The sequence below is a fragment of the Dipodomys merriami genome, unplaced genomic scaffold (genome assembly GCF_024711535.1).
Source record: "Dipodomys merriami isolate MVZ:Mamm:240054 unplaced genomic scaffold, mDipMer1.0.p SCAF_17, whole genome shotgun sequence".
In the NCBI taxonomy this organism is placed as follows: Eukaryota; Metazoa; Chordata; class Mammalia; order Rodentia; family Heteromyidae; genus Dipodomys; species Dipodomys merriami.
This window is the reverse complement of record NW_027203048.1, coordinates 8,739,076-8,755,976: the sequence shown is the minus strand read 5'-3', so window position 1 is coordinate 8,755,976 and position 16,901 is coordinate 8,739,076. Positions and strand designations below refer to the sequence as shown.

The 16,901-nt window shown below is 39.5% G+C and overlaps 1 protein-coding gene across 1 annotated transcript in view; it reads left to right on the top strand.

Moving 5' to 3' along the window:
• Positions 1 to 16,901, top strand: part of Asxl2 (ASXL transcriptional regulator 2) — a 91,997-nt gene that overhangs the window by 31,138 nt on the left and 43,958 nt on the right. The window contains exon 5 of the mRNA XM_070025163.1: positions 5,095 to 5,245. Within this exon, the coding sequence (XP_069881264.1) occupies positions 5,095 to 5,245 (151 nt within the window). The remainder of the gene's footprint in view (positions 1 to 5,094; positions 5,246 to 16,901) is intronic.

Sequence of the window (16,901 nt, the reverse complement as noted above, 5' to 3'; positions counted from 1 at the left end):
AGACCACAATAAAGACAATTTGCCCCATGAAGGTTAGAATGGGTTTGTGACTTCAGGTATCCCTATTTCACAAGACTATGAAATTTATGAAATGTATGTAATAATCACAATAAAAGTTGGGATGATTTAATTTTCTTGACTATTGTTTGTCAGATAGAACAAGAAAATGAATCCTGACTTTACTCCCAAACCAATCAAAAGCTGATTCACATAATTACTCCTACACTGGGAAGGGATCTTCACTTATCAATATCCTTTTGCTTATAAACAAGAAAACTGACTCAAATGTGCTTGAGCAAGATAGATAGAGACTTATTAGCTGTAACTAACCAGTCGAGCTAGGTATTCCAACGATGTCATCAGCTCTTCCTTGGTGTCTCTACTTTCTTTTTGTCTGTCAACCTGTTGTCATACATGACTTCAATATCAGTCCCTGCAAGCTGTAAGTCTGGAGAGAGATTCAGAGAACTAAAGCAGGAGCCTCGTGTATTAATTTCCTTTCAAATTTATTTGAAAATTATATTGAACTAGTTTTACAGAAGGTTTTCAATTCAGTACTCCAATTTATGTGTATGATACATCTTGATCAGTGTCATCCCTTTCACCTAATTTGTGTTTGGCCTAATTGGTTTGCCCTGGGCCATATGGTCATACTTAAGTGATAGCTGTTTCTAAATATTTAGAGTCTACTGATTGGCCAATTTTAGGATTATAATCACCCTTGATGTAAAGCAAGGTTATGATTAAGATTAATCTTACTTTATCCAAGTGAAGTGAGGAAAGGGAATTTTCCTCCAAAAAAGTTTATTAGCAGATGGAATGAATGATTGGCAGGCAATTACTGTGTCTGTGTGTATATCAGACTGTTCCCTGCCTGGTAACTTTTTTTTTTTTTTCTTTTGGTAGGTGGTAGGGCCTGGGCACTGTCCCTGAGCTCTTTTGCTCAAGGCTAGCACTCTGCCCCCTTTGAGCCACAGTGTAAGCCACAGGGTGGCTTCCCTGTTAACCATTTAGCTCTGAGCTACAGTCATTACTGTGCTCAATGGTTGTCTGTAGCTCATTATCATTAATGCGTTCTAACTCCCTGTGACAGCTATTTGTCTATTGTAGTTAACTTCCTGTCTATTATGGTTAAAATCCTATGGATGTCTTCTTTTCTTTTAGAACTTAGCTGTTCTAAACCTTACATAATTTTAATAATATACATTAAATGCTTACTCTGTTTTAGAGACTTAGAAAAAGCCTAAATGTTTCTTCTATTCTTATATAGTACCACTAAGTACACCTCCTGACACCAGATTTGTGGTTATCTTCTCCAATAGATCAAGCAGTTCTCTAGCAGCACCTGATGGGTGCCTTGTAATTCAACTCAGTTCTTACATATAGAGATGGTATTAGATCCCACAGGTTGAGGGTTTAGTTCCATGAGACTGCCCCTTGCCTTAGATACCAAGTACAAGGCCCAGGTTGTGACCTGACCTCTGACACACTGGGTACAATCAGTTTCCATGACCTTTTCCTTGGTGGTTTCAATTCATTTGTTATGATGGCTCACAGAAATCCCTTCCTTCCCTTTTTTCCCTAAGTCTTCCTCTCTTCTCCCCCCCCTTCCTCCCATTTATAATGAAAGATACTGTGAAGGATACCAATGAATAACCAGATAGAAGAGATAGCACAGTGACATGTTTACTAAGGGGCATGGAACTTCTAATGTACTTTTAGCACACATATTTAGCTATCTGGAAGCTTCTCCAAACCCTCTGACCTTTTGGGGTTTTGTGGAGGTATGATTGATTGTATCATTGGCCATTGGTGATCAACCCTTGAGTCCTTTCTCCTGAGAGGTTAGGCTTAATGTTTCAGTATTTTAATCACATAGTTGGCTTCCTTGGCTCCCATTTTGAGACTATCTAGAAGCTACCCAGAGTCATCTCACCAGAACAAAAGATGCTTCTACTTCCTAGGAGATTCCAAGGAATTTAAATGTTATATGTCAGGAACTGAGATCAAAGGTCTAATATCAGAACAAGAGATTTTCCTAATGCCACTAAGGAAATTTCAACCTTTTTCTGTACTATGTCAGGAATTAGAGCCAGACATCAAATAATATATTTATTATATCACAGTATCAAGTCTGCCAGAAATAGTAGATGTTATAAAGAAAGATAGGTGCCTGGTTCTTGCCTGTAATCCTAGCTGCTCAGTAGGCTGAGATCTGAAGATTACAGTTCAAAGTCAGTAAAGTTTGTAGGGCTCTTACCTCCAGTTAACTACCAAAGCTGAACATGTAGGTGGTAGCTCAATGGGCAGAGTACCAGCCTTGAGTGAAAAAGCTAAGGGACAGTGCCTGTACTTGAGTTCAAGCTCTAGTACTGATGCAAAATAAATAAACGGTAGTTCTTGGTCTCTTTAAAGCTCACATTTCAGTTTTTGAAATAGGTTCATGTTCACAAATGTATTGTTCTAAAGTACTACATAAGTGAAGTTTTTTTTTTTTTTTTTGGGTCCGGTTGTGGGGCCTGAACTCTGGGCCTGGGCACTGTCCCTCAGCTCTTCAGCTCAAGGCTAGCACTCCACCACTTGAGCCACAGCACAACCTCCGGCTTTTTTCCTTTTGCTTATATGGTGCTGAGGAATCGAACCCAGGGCCTCATGCATGCAAGGCAAGCGCTCTACCACTGAGCCACCTTCCCAGCCCCTTAAGTGAAGTATTTTGAATGAATAGATATAGAAAGATTTTCTTGTTATTTATTTGTAGGGTTTATTTGTAGCTGGACTTTGACAGTGGGAATAAGGAAGGACCTTTTCAGAAAATGAGAATTTGTTCAAGAAAAGGCACTAAGATTTGGAATGGATTTGGTAGTTGAGAAAATTGGAAAAGCTAAACTATAAACTATGTGTGAGCTTCTGTGGTAAGGAGTTGAGAATATGGTAAAAATTAGACATTAGTAGATGTTAAACTGCAGAAGCATTTAAGCCTGATTTGAGGGGGGGAGGGAGTGTGTGTGTGTGTGTGTGTGTGTGTGTGTACGTACGTACGTGTGTGTGTGTGTGTGTGTGTGTGTGTGTGTGTGTGTGTGTGTGTGTGTGTGTGTGTGTGTGTGTGTGTGTGTGTGTGTGTGTGTGTGTGTGTGTGTGTGTGTGTGTGTGTGTGTGTGTGTGTGTGTGTGTGTGTGTGTGTGTGTTAGACAGAGGTTTTCCAGATGAGTTTATTCCATTCTGTGTTTAAGAAGATAATTCAAGTAGGATAGATTTCATGTTGAAACAACCAAATTCATGATTTTAGTTGTTTGGAAGAGAAACTCTGGTTTTAATTGAGTAGTAAAAGCTGGAGGCAAGGACATTAGAGAAATAGAATGTATTGTATTTGGAGTGGGTGAAAGATTCTAAGATCTGGGGCATGAGCAGTTGAGGCCAGAGGGATCACAAGTTTTTTACAAAAAGAAGATAATTATATTTGTATTTCAGATACTTGTTGAACCTACAGGTCAAGATGTGTGGCTGACAACTAACTCTATAAAAGCTGTCCTGCATTTTGAAGGAAGGAATAGAAAAATATGGGGTCTGTATTTTAAGAAAGTGTATAACGTAAGAGATGGCGTAGAGGGAAACAAATGCAAAATGACCGTTCTTTACTAGACCAGAGTTTATAGTCTTGGCTATATTATCATATGGATACCAATTGTACATAGGAGGGTCACATTTTTGCGTCTGTCAGAATTATTTTTTAAATCTCATAATAAAAATAAACTATGTGAGAGAATAAAATTTGTGGAAAAAAATCCATAGTTTTATAACTTAGGAATAACATTTACTAATCTTTACATGTATGTTTTCATATACTACATAAATACATAGTAACATTTATTGAGCTCTTACACTAGGCACTGTTACAAGCATTTCATATTAGTGATTTAATTCTCCGAATGACCTTTTAAGGTAGGTACTCTTATTATTACCTTCTCTGTAGGGAAACTGAGGCATGAGAGGCTAAGACTTTGGCCAGTGCTGAACTATTAGGAGAAAATAAAAGCCAGCAACGCTTATTTTCCCAGTCCTTGGGACTGTAACTATCTTAATATATTTCTCACAATATTGAAGTGACACAATTTTTTTTTTTTTGTCGGTCGTGGGGCCTGACTGGACCTGGGCACTGTCCCTCAGCTCTTCAGCTGTAGACTAGCGCTCTACCACTTGAGCCTCAGCCCCACTTCTGGCTTTTCCTGCTTATGTGGTACTGAGGAATCGAACCCAGGGCCTCATGCATGCAAAGCAAGCACTACCACTGAGCCAACTTCCCAGCCCCGGACACAATTGTTTTTAATTGTTGAGTGCCAAAATCAAAAAGGTTTTAAAATAATTCTTTTTTTTTTTTTTTTTTTTTTTTTTTGTCAGTTGTGGGGCTTGAACTCAAGGCCTGGTCACTGTCCCTGAGCCTCTCTGCTCCAGGCTCTACCAATGGAGCCATAGAGCCACTTCCAGTTTTTGAGTGGTTAATTAGAGATAAAAGTATCTCGGGACTTTTGTACCCAGTCTGGCTTTGAACCATGATCCTCAGTTCTCAACCTCCTTGACTAGCTAAGATTACAGGTGTGAGCCACTAGTGACTGGCAAAAATAATTTTCCTATTTGACTTTTACTACTTAACAATATTCAGGAACAAATTAGATTGAAATAATGTAGTATCTCTTGCTATCCAGACCATAGAACTCTAATGGAATTCTGAAAGTATATGTGTGTGTAACCACACACATATACACTTGTACACTGCTAAACAAAATCATTAGATTTTTGTATCCCAAACATTTCACTGTTTTCTTGGACTGACCTGTACCCATCCTTTGTCTTAATATAAACCTGTGTGTTGTGCCTTTATATAAATTTTTCACATAATTTTTATCATTGGATATAGATGGAAACTTAACTGGTCCCAAAAATAGAGAGGGAAGGAATTACAAAAATATTGGTTTAGCTACTGTTTCATAATACTAACTATTAGTCAGTACAATTAAGTTGCAACGTTGGATGTTAGAAATTGAATCCTATTTGCTGAAATGAGAATAATTAGTCCTAATTGGATCTCTACATTTTCAGAAAGATGTGCCGGATGGAGTAAAAGAGCTATCAGAAGGTTCAGAAGAAAGCAGTGATGGTCAGTCAGATTCCCAAAGTTCTGAAAACAGCAGCAGCAGCAGTGATGGTGGCAGCAACAAAGAAGGGAAAAAGAGCAGGTGGAAAAGGAAAGGTAAATCTACTTCATTCTTCCTTCAATAAAGCACTGAACGTTGTAAAACAAATGAGCTTGTTGGTCACTTCTCTTTTCCCAGACTGCATGATGGTTACTCTTTTCCCTTATCCTCTCAATTGTTATTTTCTAGTAGTTTCCTGCAGTAATGGAAATGTTTTTATCTATACTGCCCCACAGTACACAGTGGGCACTAGTTAAAGTCTGGTTTTAGCTTCATAACAAAACAGCAAAAGGTCCAGACATTTCCAATTTTGTTGTTGTTTTTCAGTCATGGGGCTTGAACTCAGGGCCTGGGTGCTGTCCCTTAGATATTTTGCTCAAGGCTTACACTATCATTGGAGCTACGACTCTACTGTTAGCTCTTTGGTGGGTAATTGGAGATAAGAATCTTTCCTGCTTACGCTGGCTTCAAACCTTGATCCTCAGATCTCAGCCTCCTAGTAGCTAGGATTACAGTCAGGAACGACTGATGCAAGGCTCTTTTGCGTATTTTTAACAAGCTTGATTTGTTGTTATTGGGCTAAATGAGCACATATCTGTCTTTCATTAGATAAATGTTTTACACATATTTTCTCAAACTGTGGCTTTTAATTCCCTTGGAAATTTCTTTTCCCCTCCCTCCCCTTATTTTTTGTCTTCTTTTTTTTCTTTTTGAGGCAACCTTTCACTATGTACCCCAGACTGACCACCAACTTTTGGTTTTTCTGCCTCAGTATCCTGAGTGCTGGGATTACAGGTATGCACCACCATAGTGCGTTTTGGTAGTTTCATTTCACAGAGCAGATGTTTTTAATTTAAGTGAAGTCCTGCTCATCAGTTCTTTCTTTCGTGGATTATATCTTTGGGGATTTATCTAAAAAGTCATTACCAAACCCAGAGTCACTTAGATTTTGCTCTTTGAGGACTTCTGTAAGTTTGCATTTTATATTTTGTATTGAAGTCTGTCAACTTTTTGGGTTAATTTTATGAAGTATAGGGAATCTGTGTCTAGATTTTTTTTTTTTTTTTTTTTGTCAGTGGTGGGGCTTGAACTATGGGCTTGGGCGCTGTCCCTGCCCTCTTCAGCACAAGGCGAGTGCTGTACCCCTGGAGCCACAGTGCTACTTCTGGTTTTCTAGTCGTTAATTGGAGATAAGAGTCTCATAGCTGGGAAGGTGGCTCAGTGGTAGAGTGCTTGCTTTGCATGCATGAGGCCCCTGGGTTCGATTCCTCAGCACCACATAAGCAGAAAAAGCCAGAAATGGGGCTGAGGCTCAAGTGGTAGAGCGCTAGCCTTGAGATGAAGAGCTAAGGGACAGTGCCCAGGTCCAGAGTTCAGGCCCACGACCGACCAAAAAAAAAAAAAAAGTCTCTCAGACTTTCCTGCCCGAACTGGCTTTGAACCTCAGTTCTCAGATCTCAGCCTCCTTAGTAGCTAGGATTACAGGCATGAGCTGCTGGCACCCGACAGAGACACCACCCAGGCCCAGAGTTCAAGATCCATGACCGAAAAAAAACAACAAAAACTGAAGTTTTAATTTTTTTTGTTGGTCATGGGGTCTGAACTCTGGCCTGGGCACTGTCCCCAAGCTCTTCAGCTCTAGGCTAGTGCTCTAGCACTTGAGTCACGGTGCCACTTCCCATTTTTTCTGCTTATGTAGTGCTGAGGAATTGAACCCAGGGCCTCATGCGTGCACGGCAAGCACTCTACCACTGAGCCATCTTCCTAGCCCCTTAATTTTAATTTAAATTTAACCAGTCAAATGTGTTGGACAACACTCCAGGTTTTACCTTGTTTGTTCTTAGTGCTTAGCCACATACAGGCTTTTTAAAGAGGCTTTTATTTTACTTGCTGCTCTATCCTCTATTCTAAACTTTGATCACTTACTGCTATAACCACTCTCCTTACCAGGAAAAGAATGCTATTCCTTTCTTCTAGAATCACCAAACATAGTCTGCTTGTCATTTCCTGTTTGATGTCTGCTTCAGAACTAACCTGAAAGCTTTTTTTATGGAGTAGTGTTTGCTTTCCAGTAGCTTCCCAGGAAGGGATTTTCCAATTAAGAATAAAGCTTTATTACTTATTCCTGACAGTTATTCTGTAGCTTTTTGTTAAAGTCTGTTTGAACAGGGAAAATCCTTTTTTCTCCCAATATTTATAATTTAGATGTACATAGCAAGAAAAATGTAAGCCAGCTCTTGAGTCCTTTATAGAAGTATTGGTATTTCTGAGTAAATAGATATGTAAGGTTTTTCCTAGCTTGAATATGTTTTAAAATTTGAGTGTGAGCTGGGAACATGGCTTAGTGGTAGAGTGCTTGCCTAGCATGCATAAAGCCCTGGGTTTGATTCCTCAGTACCACATAAACAGAAAAAAAAGTTGCAAGTGGCACTATAGCTCAAGTGGTAGAGTGCTAGCCTTGAACAAAAGAAGTTCAGGGACAGTGCTCAGGCCCTGAGTTCAAGCCCTAGGACTGGCAAAAATAAAAATTGAGTGATAGGTGAGCTGTATTTAGATCTAGAAGCTTCTTGGAATATTAGGTTCATTAATTATAAGTGCCTTCAGAAGTGTTAATAATATGACTGGTCCATTACTATCACAGTGTTAATATGTGGAGAAAACTGAAACAATAGGTGGCCTAATCTATGTTCTCTGATATAGCTACTGCCTTTACAGATTGATCACTTTGTAAACAGAGAATCTTAGCTTTACATTCAGAACTACTTGGAGGTCCTTGCAGATTTTAGTCATTAGGGACAAATGGAATGAAAGCAAGACCAAGAAGGAGCCTCAGAGACCCAAATCTTCGATGCATAATTTGAATGTAATCTTTATTGGTACTGAAAGGATGTTTGGTTCAGAGCCTCCCCCCCTTTTTTTTGTCTTTTAGAGGGTCGTGGGGCTTGAACTCTAGGCCTGGGCGCTGTCCCTGAACTCTTCAGCTCAAGGCTAGTGCTCTACCAGCTGAGCCACAGTGCTACTTCTAGCCTTTTCTGTTTATGTAGTGCTGAGGAATTGAACCCAGGGCCTCATGCATGCGAGGCAAGCATTCTACCGCTGAGACATTTTCCCAGCACAGAGCCCTCTTTTTCATAGTCTGGATAAGCACCTGCTTTTTTTTTTTTTTTTTTTTTTTTTTTTTTGCCATTCCTGGGGCTTAAACTCAGGGCTTGGAAACTGCCCCTGAGCTTCTTTTGCTCAAGGCTAGCACTCTACCACTAGAGCTGCAGCACCACTTCCAGCTTTTTTTTATGTGGTACTGAGGAATTGAACCCAATGCTTCATGCATTTAGGTAAGCACTCTACCACTAAGCCACCTTCCTAGCTTTTATTAAAGCATAGAGTCAATGTGAAAAAGTTTTTACTTTTTTCTGCTTCTTCTCATTTTAAATTTCTTTGTAAATTTGGAAATTATAAGATTAAGGTCCAAGCCACATCATTAGTAAAGGAGAATAAGCAAGATTTTTATTTTGTGGATAGAATTGGATGCAGGAAAATCAATGTTATAGGAAGTCAGTCTAGTAACTGTGAACAGAATCATTATCTGGGACTTCACTATGGGGGATCCTTGATTTTTGTGGGCCACAAATGCTACAGAAGCTATTTTGATTAGTTGCCAGTGATTTTTCTTGCTCAGAATCAGTGGTTATAAATGGTCTTTCAAGAAATTGAGGTAAATATGTTATGATACAGAAATAGTTAAAAAATAACCACATAACTCCATTGTCAGAAGCTTAATAGTTACATTTGAATATTATAACTTTGTGCTACTCTTTGCAGGATAATAGAAGGCATTAACAGCAAGGTAATAAAAAATGTTCATCTCTTTGAGACTCCATCATAACATTGGTTGATTGTCCTTGAATAACAGTAAATGAGATGTTCTATAAAGTTTTTTCTGGCTGTTGCTAGCCTCTATAAAGCTGGGTGAAGAAGGGTTCTAAAGCATGGTTAAAGGTACATGTGATGTTATATGAAACTCATATTTACTTAAGCAGTCTGATATTCTCAGAAAATTTATTAAAAAAATACCCCGACAGGGGCTGGGAAGGTGGCTCAGTGGTAGAGTGCTTGCCTTGCATGCCTGAGGCCCAGAGTTCAGGCCCCACGACTGGACCCAAAAATAAATAAATAAATAAATACCCCGACATACCAGTAATAAAAAATTGGTGTTAGTCTATCATAGAATGTACATCTTTTATTTATGGATCATTCATATGATACAGATACTACTACATTACTAGGTAAATATTCCATACCTATGAATTTTTAAAATTATTTTTTATTTTTTTTGGGTTTGGTCATGGGGCCTGAACTCTGGGCCTGGGCGCTGTCCCTCAGCTCTTCAGCTCAAGGCTAGCACTCTACCACGTGAGCCACAGTTCCACTTCCGGCTTTTTTTTCTGCTTATGTGGTGCTGAGGAATCAAACCCAGGGCCTCATGCATGCAAGGCAAGCGCTCTACCACTGAGCCACCTTCCTAGCCCCACCTATGAATATTTTTGTAGTCCAAGTGGAAATTAATGTGACTGACTTGTACCCAACAACGATAATAGTAGGCTACAACATGACAGCCTATATATATATCAGAAGTAATTATCAATAAAGGTCAAAGCAAACTAATTGTGCCCAGGCCTTTTCTCTTATTTAAGCCTTTTACTCCCAATCTGACATCACTTTATTTCAAATACCTTGTAAGACAGGAAGAACAATGAGATAATATCAAAACCACTTCCTTTTATGTATAAAAATAAAGAACTCTGACAGCAAAACTGATACTTCTAAGTTGAAAATCAATAGAAACTCTTGATGTATATATACCTTTCAGCCAAATTGGAACCGAAACTAGAACTTAGAAATTCAGTTCAATATTATAACAAGTTAATTGATTTCTGTATAAAGTAGAGGAAAGTAAAAGTTTGTAGTTTTGGTTCTTAGTTTTTCAGATAGGGAACAATGTTCAGAGAAGAGGTTTATGGAATTCCAAGCCAAGGTAAGGTGAAGTTAAAGGTACGGTAAGGTGAATAACTGGAAGAATGATTACTAATGTTACCTATTTCTGTTGGTTTTTTTTATGATACATAATCTTTTTAAATGTGAAATCTTTTTCCCCCTCCCCTTGCAAATCAGAAATACTGTAGTAAGCAGCAGCTGTACAAGTATTGTTTTTATTTTCTGATAGAAAAAGGCTTTATTAGATTTTGTTCTACTTTTGAAAAAAGTCAGATATGTTAAATATTCTTCTTCACTCTAAGAAATTCTTATTTCTAGATTCATGAACTGTTAATTTTACTGTTTAGCACTACCTTTATGTCACGAATTGGATATATATTGTGTCTAAAGTTATTTATTTAAAATACTGTAGGTATATCTGCTTGCTAACATCATTTATACATGTAATAAGTTACTACATAGGGAAAATTATATCTCCTTTCAAAAGTATTCTAATGACAAAATGTTTGCTATAGTTATCTCAGGTGGAAAGCCTTGGCAAGATGTGCTTTCTGTTTTTGGTGAGGCTGGGTTAAAAGTCTGCCTTGTATTAAAGAAGGCAATAGTGTTAGGACTCGGATAGTGAGGACAACTAGAAGCAAGGTAAGTGTTTAGGAACTAGCCTTCCTTGTTAGGAGACTGATTAAAATGAAGAGCAACAGCCTGTTCAATATGGAGTGTACTGTAGATATGAGAAAAAGGGATTTAGAGCTGAAACAGGTTTCTTGCATCTAGAAATGAAATTTCTCTAAAAATAAACTTTGAATAAAAACATCTCCCTCAAGAGAAGTCATACAGTTTTAAAAATTAAAACTCTTTTAAAAAATCCCTGTTGTTACTAGTCAGTATCGCTGAAACATTTATATTACCCGTTAAGTGTGAATTTTGTTGCTGCTTAAGTGATAGTCTTGCTAAATGTTTCATAGAGGGCCATTGAATGTCTTCAGGAGAAAATAAAATTTTCTGTGGCTCAAGTGGTAGAGTCAAATTATTAAAGCTTAATTGAGTACATCTAATATTAATAGATAATTTAATAGTGCTTATCCTGTTCCATCTTGTAGAAACTGAAAATTCTTTATTTTTTCCAAAAAGTTTGTTTCTGAATTTATACTCTAGCAACCGAAACGACTTTAATAAACTTTATAAAATTATCTTGATGAACTTCAAGTTCTAAGCTTTAAGCTTCAAATTGTTTTCATTTTTCCCTGTAAACAAGAGTAAACTTAAAAAACTAATTTCTCTACTTGATTATGGAATTTTTAAAAATCATGATAGTAGCTGCTGATCTTTTGGTTGGAATTTGTTAATCTTTTGTTAACATCTGTGCATATATGAAAGTATTTTTGTTCCTAATAAGATGAAAATGTGTTCTTTTCTTTTTCTTTTTCTTTTGTAAGTCATGGGGCTTGAACTCTGGGCCTGGCCGCTGTCCTTCAGTTCTTCAGCTCAAGGCCAATGCTCTACCACTTGAGCCACAGTACCACTCTTGGTTTTCTGAGTAGTTTATTAGAGTAAGAGTCTCATGGACTTTTCCTGCGGGCCGGCTTTGAACTGTGATCCTCAGATCTCAGCCTCCTGAGTAGCTAGGATAATAGGTGTGAACCACTGGTTCCTGGCAAAAATGGTTTTTTTTGGGGGGGGGCGGGGGGAGGGGTGTGGGGGTCTGGTCGTGGGGCCTGAACTCTGGGCCTGGGCGCTGTCCCTCAGCTCTTCAGCTCAAGGCTAGCGCTCTTACTAGTTGAGCCACAGCACCACTTCTGGCTTTTTTTTCCCCTGCTTATGTGGTGCTAAGTAATGGAACCCAGGGCCTCATGCATGCAAGGCAAGCATTCTACCGCTGAGCCACCTTCCCAGACCCGAAAATGTGTTCTTTAGAGTTTTTTGTTTTTCTGTCAGTCATGGGAATTCAGGACTTGAGGCACTGAGCTAGCACCTTACCACTTTTAGCCACAGCTCTAGTTCCAAGTTTCTTGTTGTTAATTAGAGAGTCTTACAGACTTTCTTTTCTCCTTCCTTCCTTCCTTCCTTCCTTCCTTCCTTCCTTCCTTCCTTCCTTCCTTCCTTCCTTCCTTCCTTCCTTCCTTCCTTCCTTCCTTCCTTCCTTCCTTCCTTCCTTCCTTCCTTCCTTCCTTCCTTCCTTCCTTCCTTCCTTCCTTCCTTCCTTCCTTCCTTCCTTCCTTCCTTCCTTCCTTCCTTCCTTCCTTCCTTCCTTCCTTCCTTCCTTCCTTCCTTCCTTCCTTCCTTCCTTCCTTCCTTCCTTCCTTCCTTCCTTCCTTCCTTCCTTCCTTCCTTCCTTCCTGTCAGTTGTGAGGCCTGAACTTGGCCTGGGCACTGTCCCTTAGCTCTTCAGCTCAAAGCTAGTGCTCTTCCATTTGAGCCACAGGCCACTTCCGGCTTTTTCTGCTTATGTGGTGCTGAGGAATTGAACCCAGAGCCTCATGCACGGAAGGCAAGTACTCTATCACTGAGCCACCTTCCCAGCCCCTTTTTTCTTTTTTTTGGTCAGTCGTGGGGTTTGAACTCTGGGCTTGGGTGCTGCCCCTGAGCTCTTTAGCTCAAGTGGAGCACTCTACCACTTGAACCACAGCACTACTTCCAGTTTTCTGGTGATTAATTGGACATAAGAGTCCCATGGACTTTCCTTTCCCGAGCTGGCTTTGAACTATGATCCTCAGATCTCAGCCTCCTGAGTAGCTAGGGTTATAAGCCTGAGCAACTGCTGCCTGGCCCTCACAGACTTTCTTTCCTGGGCTGACTTTGAATGTTGATCCTCACATCTCAGCCTCCTGAATATGTCTGAATTCTCTTTGAGCTTTTGTGCTCAGTGTTAATGTTTTACCACTTGAGCCACATCTCCACTTCTGGCTTTTGGATGTTAATTGGAGATAAGTGTCTCAATGACTTTCTTTTGCCAGGGCTAGCTTTGAACCATGATCCTTAGGTAGGCTTATAGACCTGAGCCACCAGAACCTGGCAATGTAGACTTTTTTTTTTGGTTCGGTTGTTGGCCTTGAACTCTGGACCTGGGCGCTGTCGCTCAGCTCTTCAGCTCAAGGTGAGCACTCTACCACTTAGCCACAGCACCACTTCTGGTTTTCTGAGTGGTTTATTGGAGATAAGAGTTTCACAGATTTTCCTGCCCGGGCTGGTTTTGAACCATACCCTCACATCTCAGCCTCCTGAATAGCTAGAATTACAGGTGTGAGCCACCAGTGCCCGGCAAAATAGACCTTTTTATATAGTCTTTTCTTCAAATATTATGTTGAGTATCTAAATTGATAGAGCTTCTCATCGGTGAATAGGTTAGTTTGGTTTATTTCTAATTACTGGTAAATAGGCTAATGTTCATTTCTACTGTTGAAAATCATTTGTTATATGTAGTATATTTCCCTGGTTTAGGATGACACCAATTGGTGGTATTAAATAGTTTTGTTTGGAATAAAAACTAGTGATGGGGCTGGGAAGGTGGCTCAGTGGTAGAGTGCTTGCTTTGCATGCATGAGGCCCTGGGTTCGATTCCTCAGCACCACATAAGCAGAAAAAGCTGGAAGTGGCACTGTGGCTCAAGTGGTAGAGCGCTAGCCTTGAGATGAAGAGCTGAGGGACAGTGCCCAGGCCCGGAGTTCAGGCCCCAGGACTGGCAAAGAATAAAACCTTTCCCAAAACAAAACAAAACAAAAAAAACTAGTGATAGAGAATTGAGGGATTATTTTCCTACAAGTGCCACTAGTAAGAAAAGATTACAAACAGGACCAACATAGAGTTAAAATAAAACTAAGAGTTTATTGTTCAATCAGGATCTTATTTCTACTACTATTTTCATTTTTAAAGAAGTAGTCCAAAGAAACATTTGGTCCAGTGCTCCTATTATATAACTCTGTGGCTCTGTTCTCTTTTTTTTTTTTTTTTTACTTTTTTGTTGTTGGTCATTAGGCTTGAACTTGGCTTGAGCTTTTTTGCTCTAGGCTGTGGCACTTTGAGCCACAGCTCCATTTCTAGTGTTCTGGTGGTTAATTGGATATGAGAGTCTCACAGACTTTCCTGCCCAAGCTGGCTTGGAACCACATCCTTAGATCTCTTCTTCCTGAGTAGCTAGGATTATAGATGTGAGCCACTGGTGCCTAACTTCTTTTTACTTTTTTTTTTTCTTTCCGGTGGCAGTGTAATTCAAGGATATGAACTCATAGCCTCCAGCTTGCTAGGAAAGTGATATACCACTTGAGCCAGTTCACCAGCCCTTTTTGCATTAATTATTAGGATCTCTTAATTTGTCCCAGGGCCAGCCTCAGACAGCAATCCTAGTAGCAATCCTACATTTCATGAGTAGGATTACAGGTGTGTACCCCTATGCTCAGTTACTCAGATGGGGGATTTTAGTAACTATTATTTGCCTGGAGTGTACATTGAACTATGATATTCCTAATCTCTTAAGTAGCTGTGATTATAGGCATAAGTCATGCCTAGCTAAAATTGTCTTTTATTCCTGAATTTTTGGTGGTAGTGGGATTTGAACCAGGGCTTTGTGTTTGCCAGAAAGGTGCTATACCACTTAGTCATTTCTCCTGCCGTGGGCTCTTTTTTTTGTCAGGGGGCTTGAACTCAGGGCCTGGGTGCCCTGAGCTCTTCTGCTCAAAGCTAGTGCTCTACCACTATGAGGCACAGCTCTACTTCTGGGTTTTTTTGGTGATTAATTAGAATGTCTCATCGACTTTTCTGCCCAGACTGGCTTTAGACCTCAATTCTCAGTTTTCAGCCGCCTGAATTGTTAGGATTATAGGTGTGAGCCACCAGCACCTGGCTCGTATTTGTTTGTTATTCCCATATATTCTCTACTCCCAGCCCTGTCTCAGTTGAAGCTTGTTTATCTGAAATTATTCATCATAAAGGACCAGTTTTCTCCTTCAACCCATTCTGGCCCAATACTTTTTGTAAAATGCAGTAAGAGGGACTCAGCAATGTCATTTTTCTGAAAGTATATAAATAGCTATCTTCACAATTATACTTATTGTGGTACAGACCAGACTATGGGCCACATTTGGACAGCAATGATTTAGGTAATTTTTCTGCCTTATACAAATTAGGAGAGGGCTGGGAATGTAGCTTAGTGGTAGAGTGCTTGCCTACCATGCATGGGTTTGATTCCTCAGTACCATATAAACAGATAGGCCAAAAGGGGCGCTGTGGATCAAGTGGTAGCAAAAGAAGCTCAGGGACAATGCCTAAGCCCTGAGTTCAAGCTCCAGGACTGGCAAAAAAAAAAAAAAAAAAGTAAATGTAAAGACTTAAATGTAAGACCTTGAGAATATGAAACTACTAGAAGAACATGCAGGAGAAATGCTACAAGACATGGAATAAGCAGAGATATTTTTAGATAAGACACCAAATCAGAAATAGACAAATGAGATTATATCAAACTAAAAAGAACCTCTGCCCAACAAAGGAAACAATCATCAGAATGGAAGAGATACATGTGTACTATCTATTTGTAATTAGTTAATATTCAAAATATATTAGAAACTAAAAAATCAATAGCATAATTATAGGCATGAGCCACCAGGGCCTGACTACTTCTGGCCTTTTGGTAGTTAGTTGGAGATGATTCTCATGAACTTTCCTGTCCAGGCTGGCTTTGAACTGCAACACTCAGATCTCAGCCTACTGAGTAGCTAGGATTACAGGCATGCACCACTGGTACCTGATTCCACATAGGCATTTGTTTATCTGTTTTTGTTGGTCCTGGAGTATGAACTCAGTGCCTGGGCACTGTTCTACCACTTTGAGCCCACAACACCACTTCCAATTTTCAGGTGGTTAATAGGAGATAAGAGTCTCATGACTTTCCTGCTTGGGCTGGCTTTGAACCATGATCCTTAGATCTTAGCCTCCTGAGTAGCTAGGATTATAGCCATGGGTCACCAGCATTTTAAAAAGAAGACATTTAAATGGTCAGCAAGTCAATGAAAAATGCCCATCACTAATTATCAACAATGTGTAAATCAAAACCATAGTGAGATTTCAACTTTTCTCCAGTAAGAATGGCTATTGTATTCCATTGTGTATATATACCACATTTTCTTGATCCATTCGTCTCCTGAGGGGCATCTGGGTTGGTTCCAGTTCTTAGCTCTGGTAAATAATGCTGCAATAAACATAGTTGTGCTGGTAGCTTTAGTGTGGTCTTGTTTGTAAACATTTGGGTAAATGCCCAAAAGTGGGACTGCTGGGTCATAGGGGAGCTCTATGTGGAGTCTTTTGAGGAACCTCCATACTACTTTCCAAAGTGGTTGAACAAGTTTACACTCCCACCAACAATAAAGTAAGGTTCCCTTCTGTCCACATCCCCTCCAGCATCTGTTGTTATTAGAGTTCTTGATTTTTGCCATTCTAACTGGGGTGAGGTGGTATCTCAATGTTGTTTTGATTTGCATTTCTTTTATGGCTAGGGAGGTTGAGCATTTCTTCATGTGTCTATTGGCCATCCTTCTTCAGAGAAGTTTCTCTTTAAGTCATTAGCTCACTTATTTATTGGGCAGTTGTTTCTTTGAGGATTTGTTGTTGGGGGATTTTATGCCTCCATCAGAAAGAATGACATTGCCCCATTTGTTAGGAAATGGAAAGACTTGGAAAAAATTATATTAAGTGAAGTAAGCCAAGCCCAAAGAAACATAGGTCCCATGATTT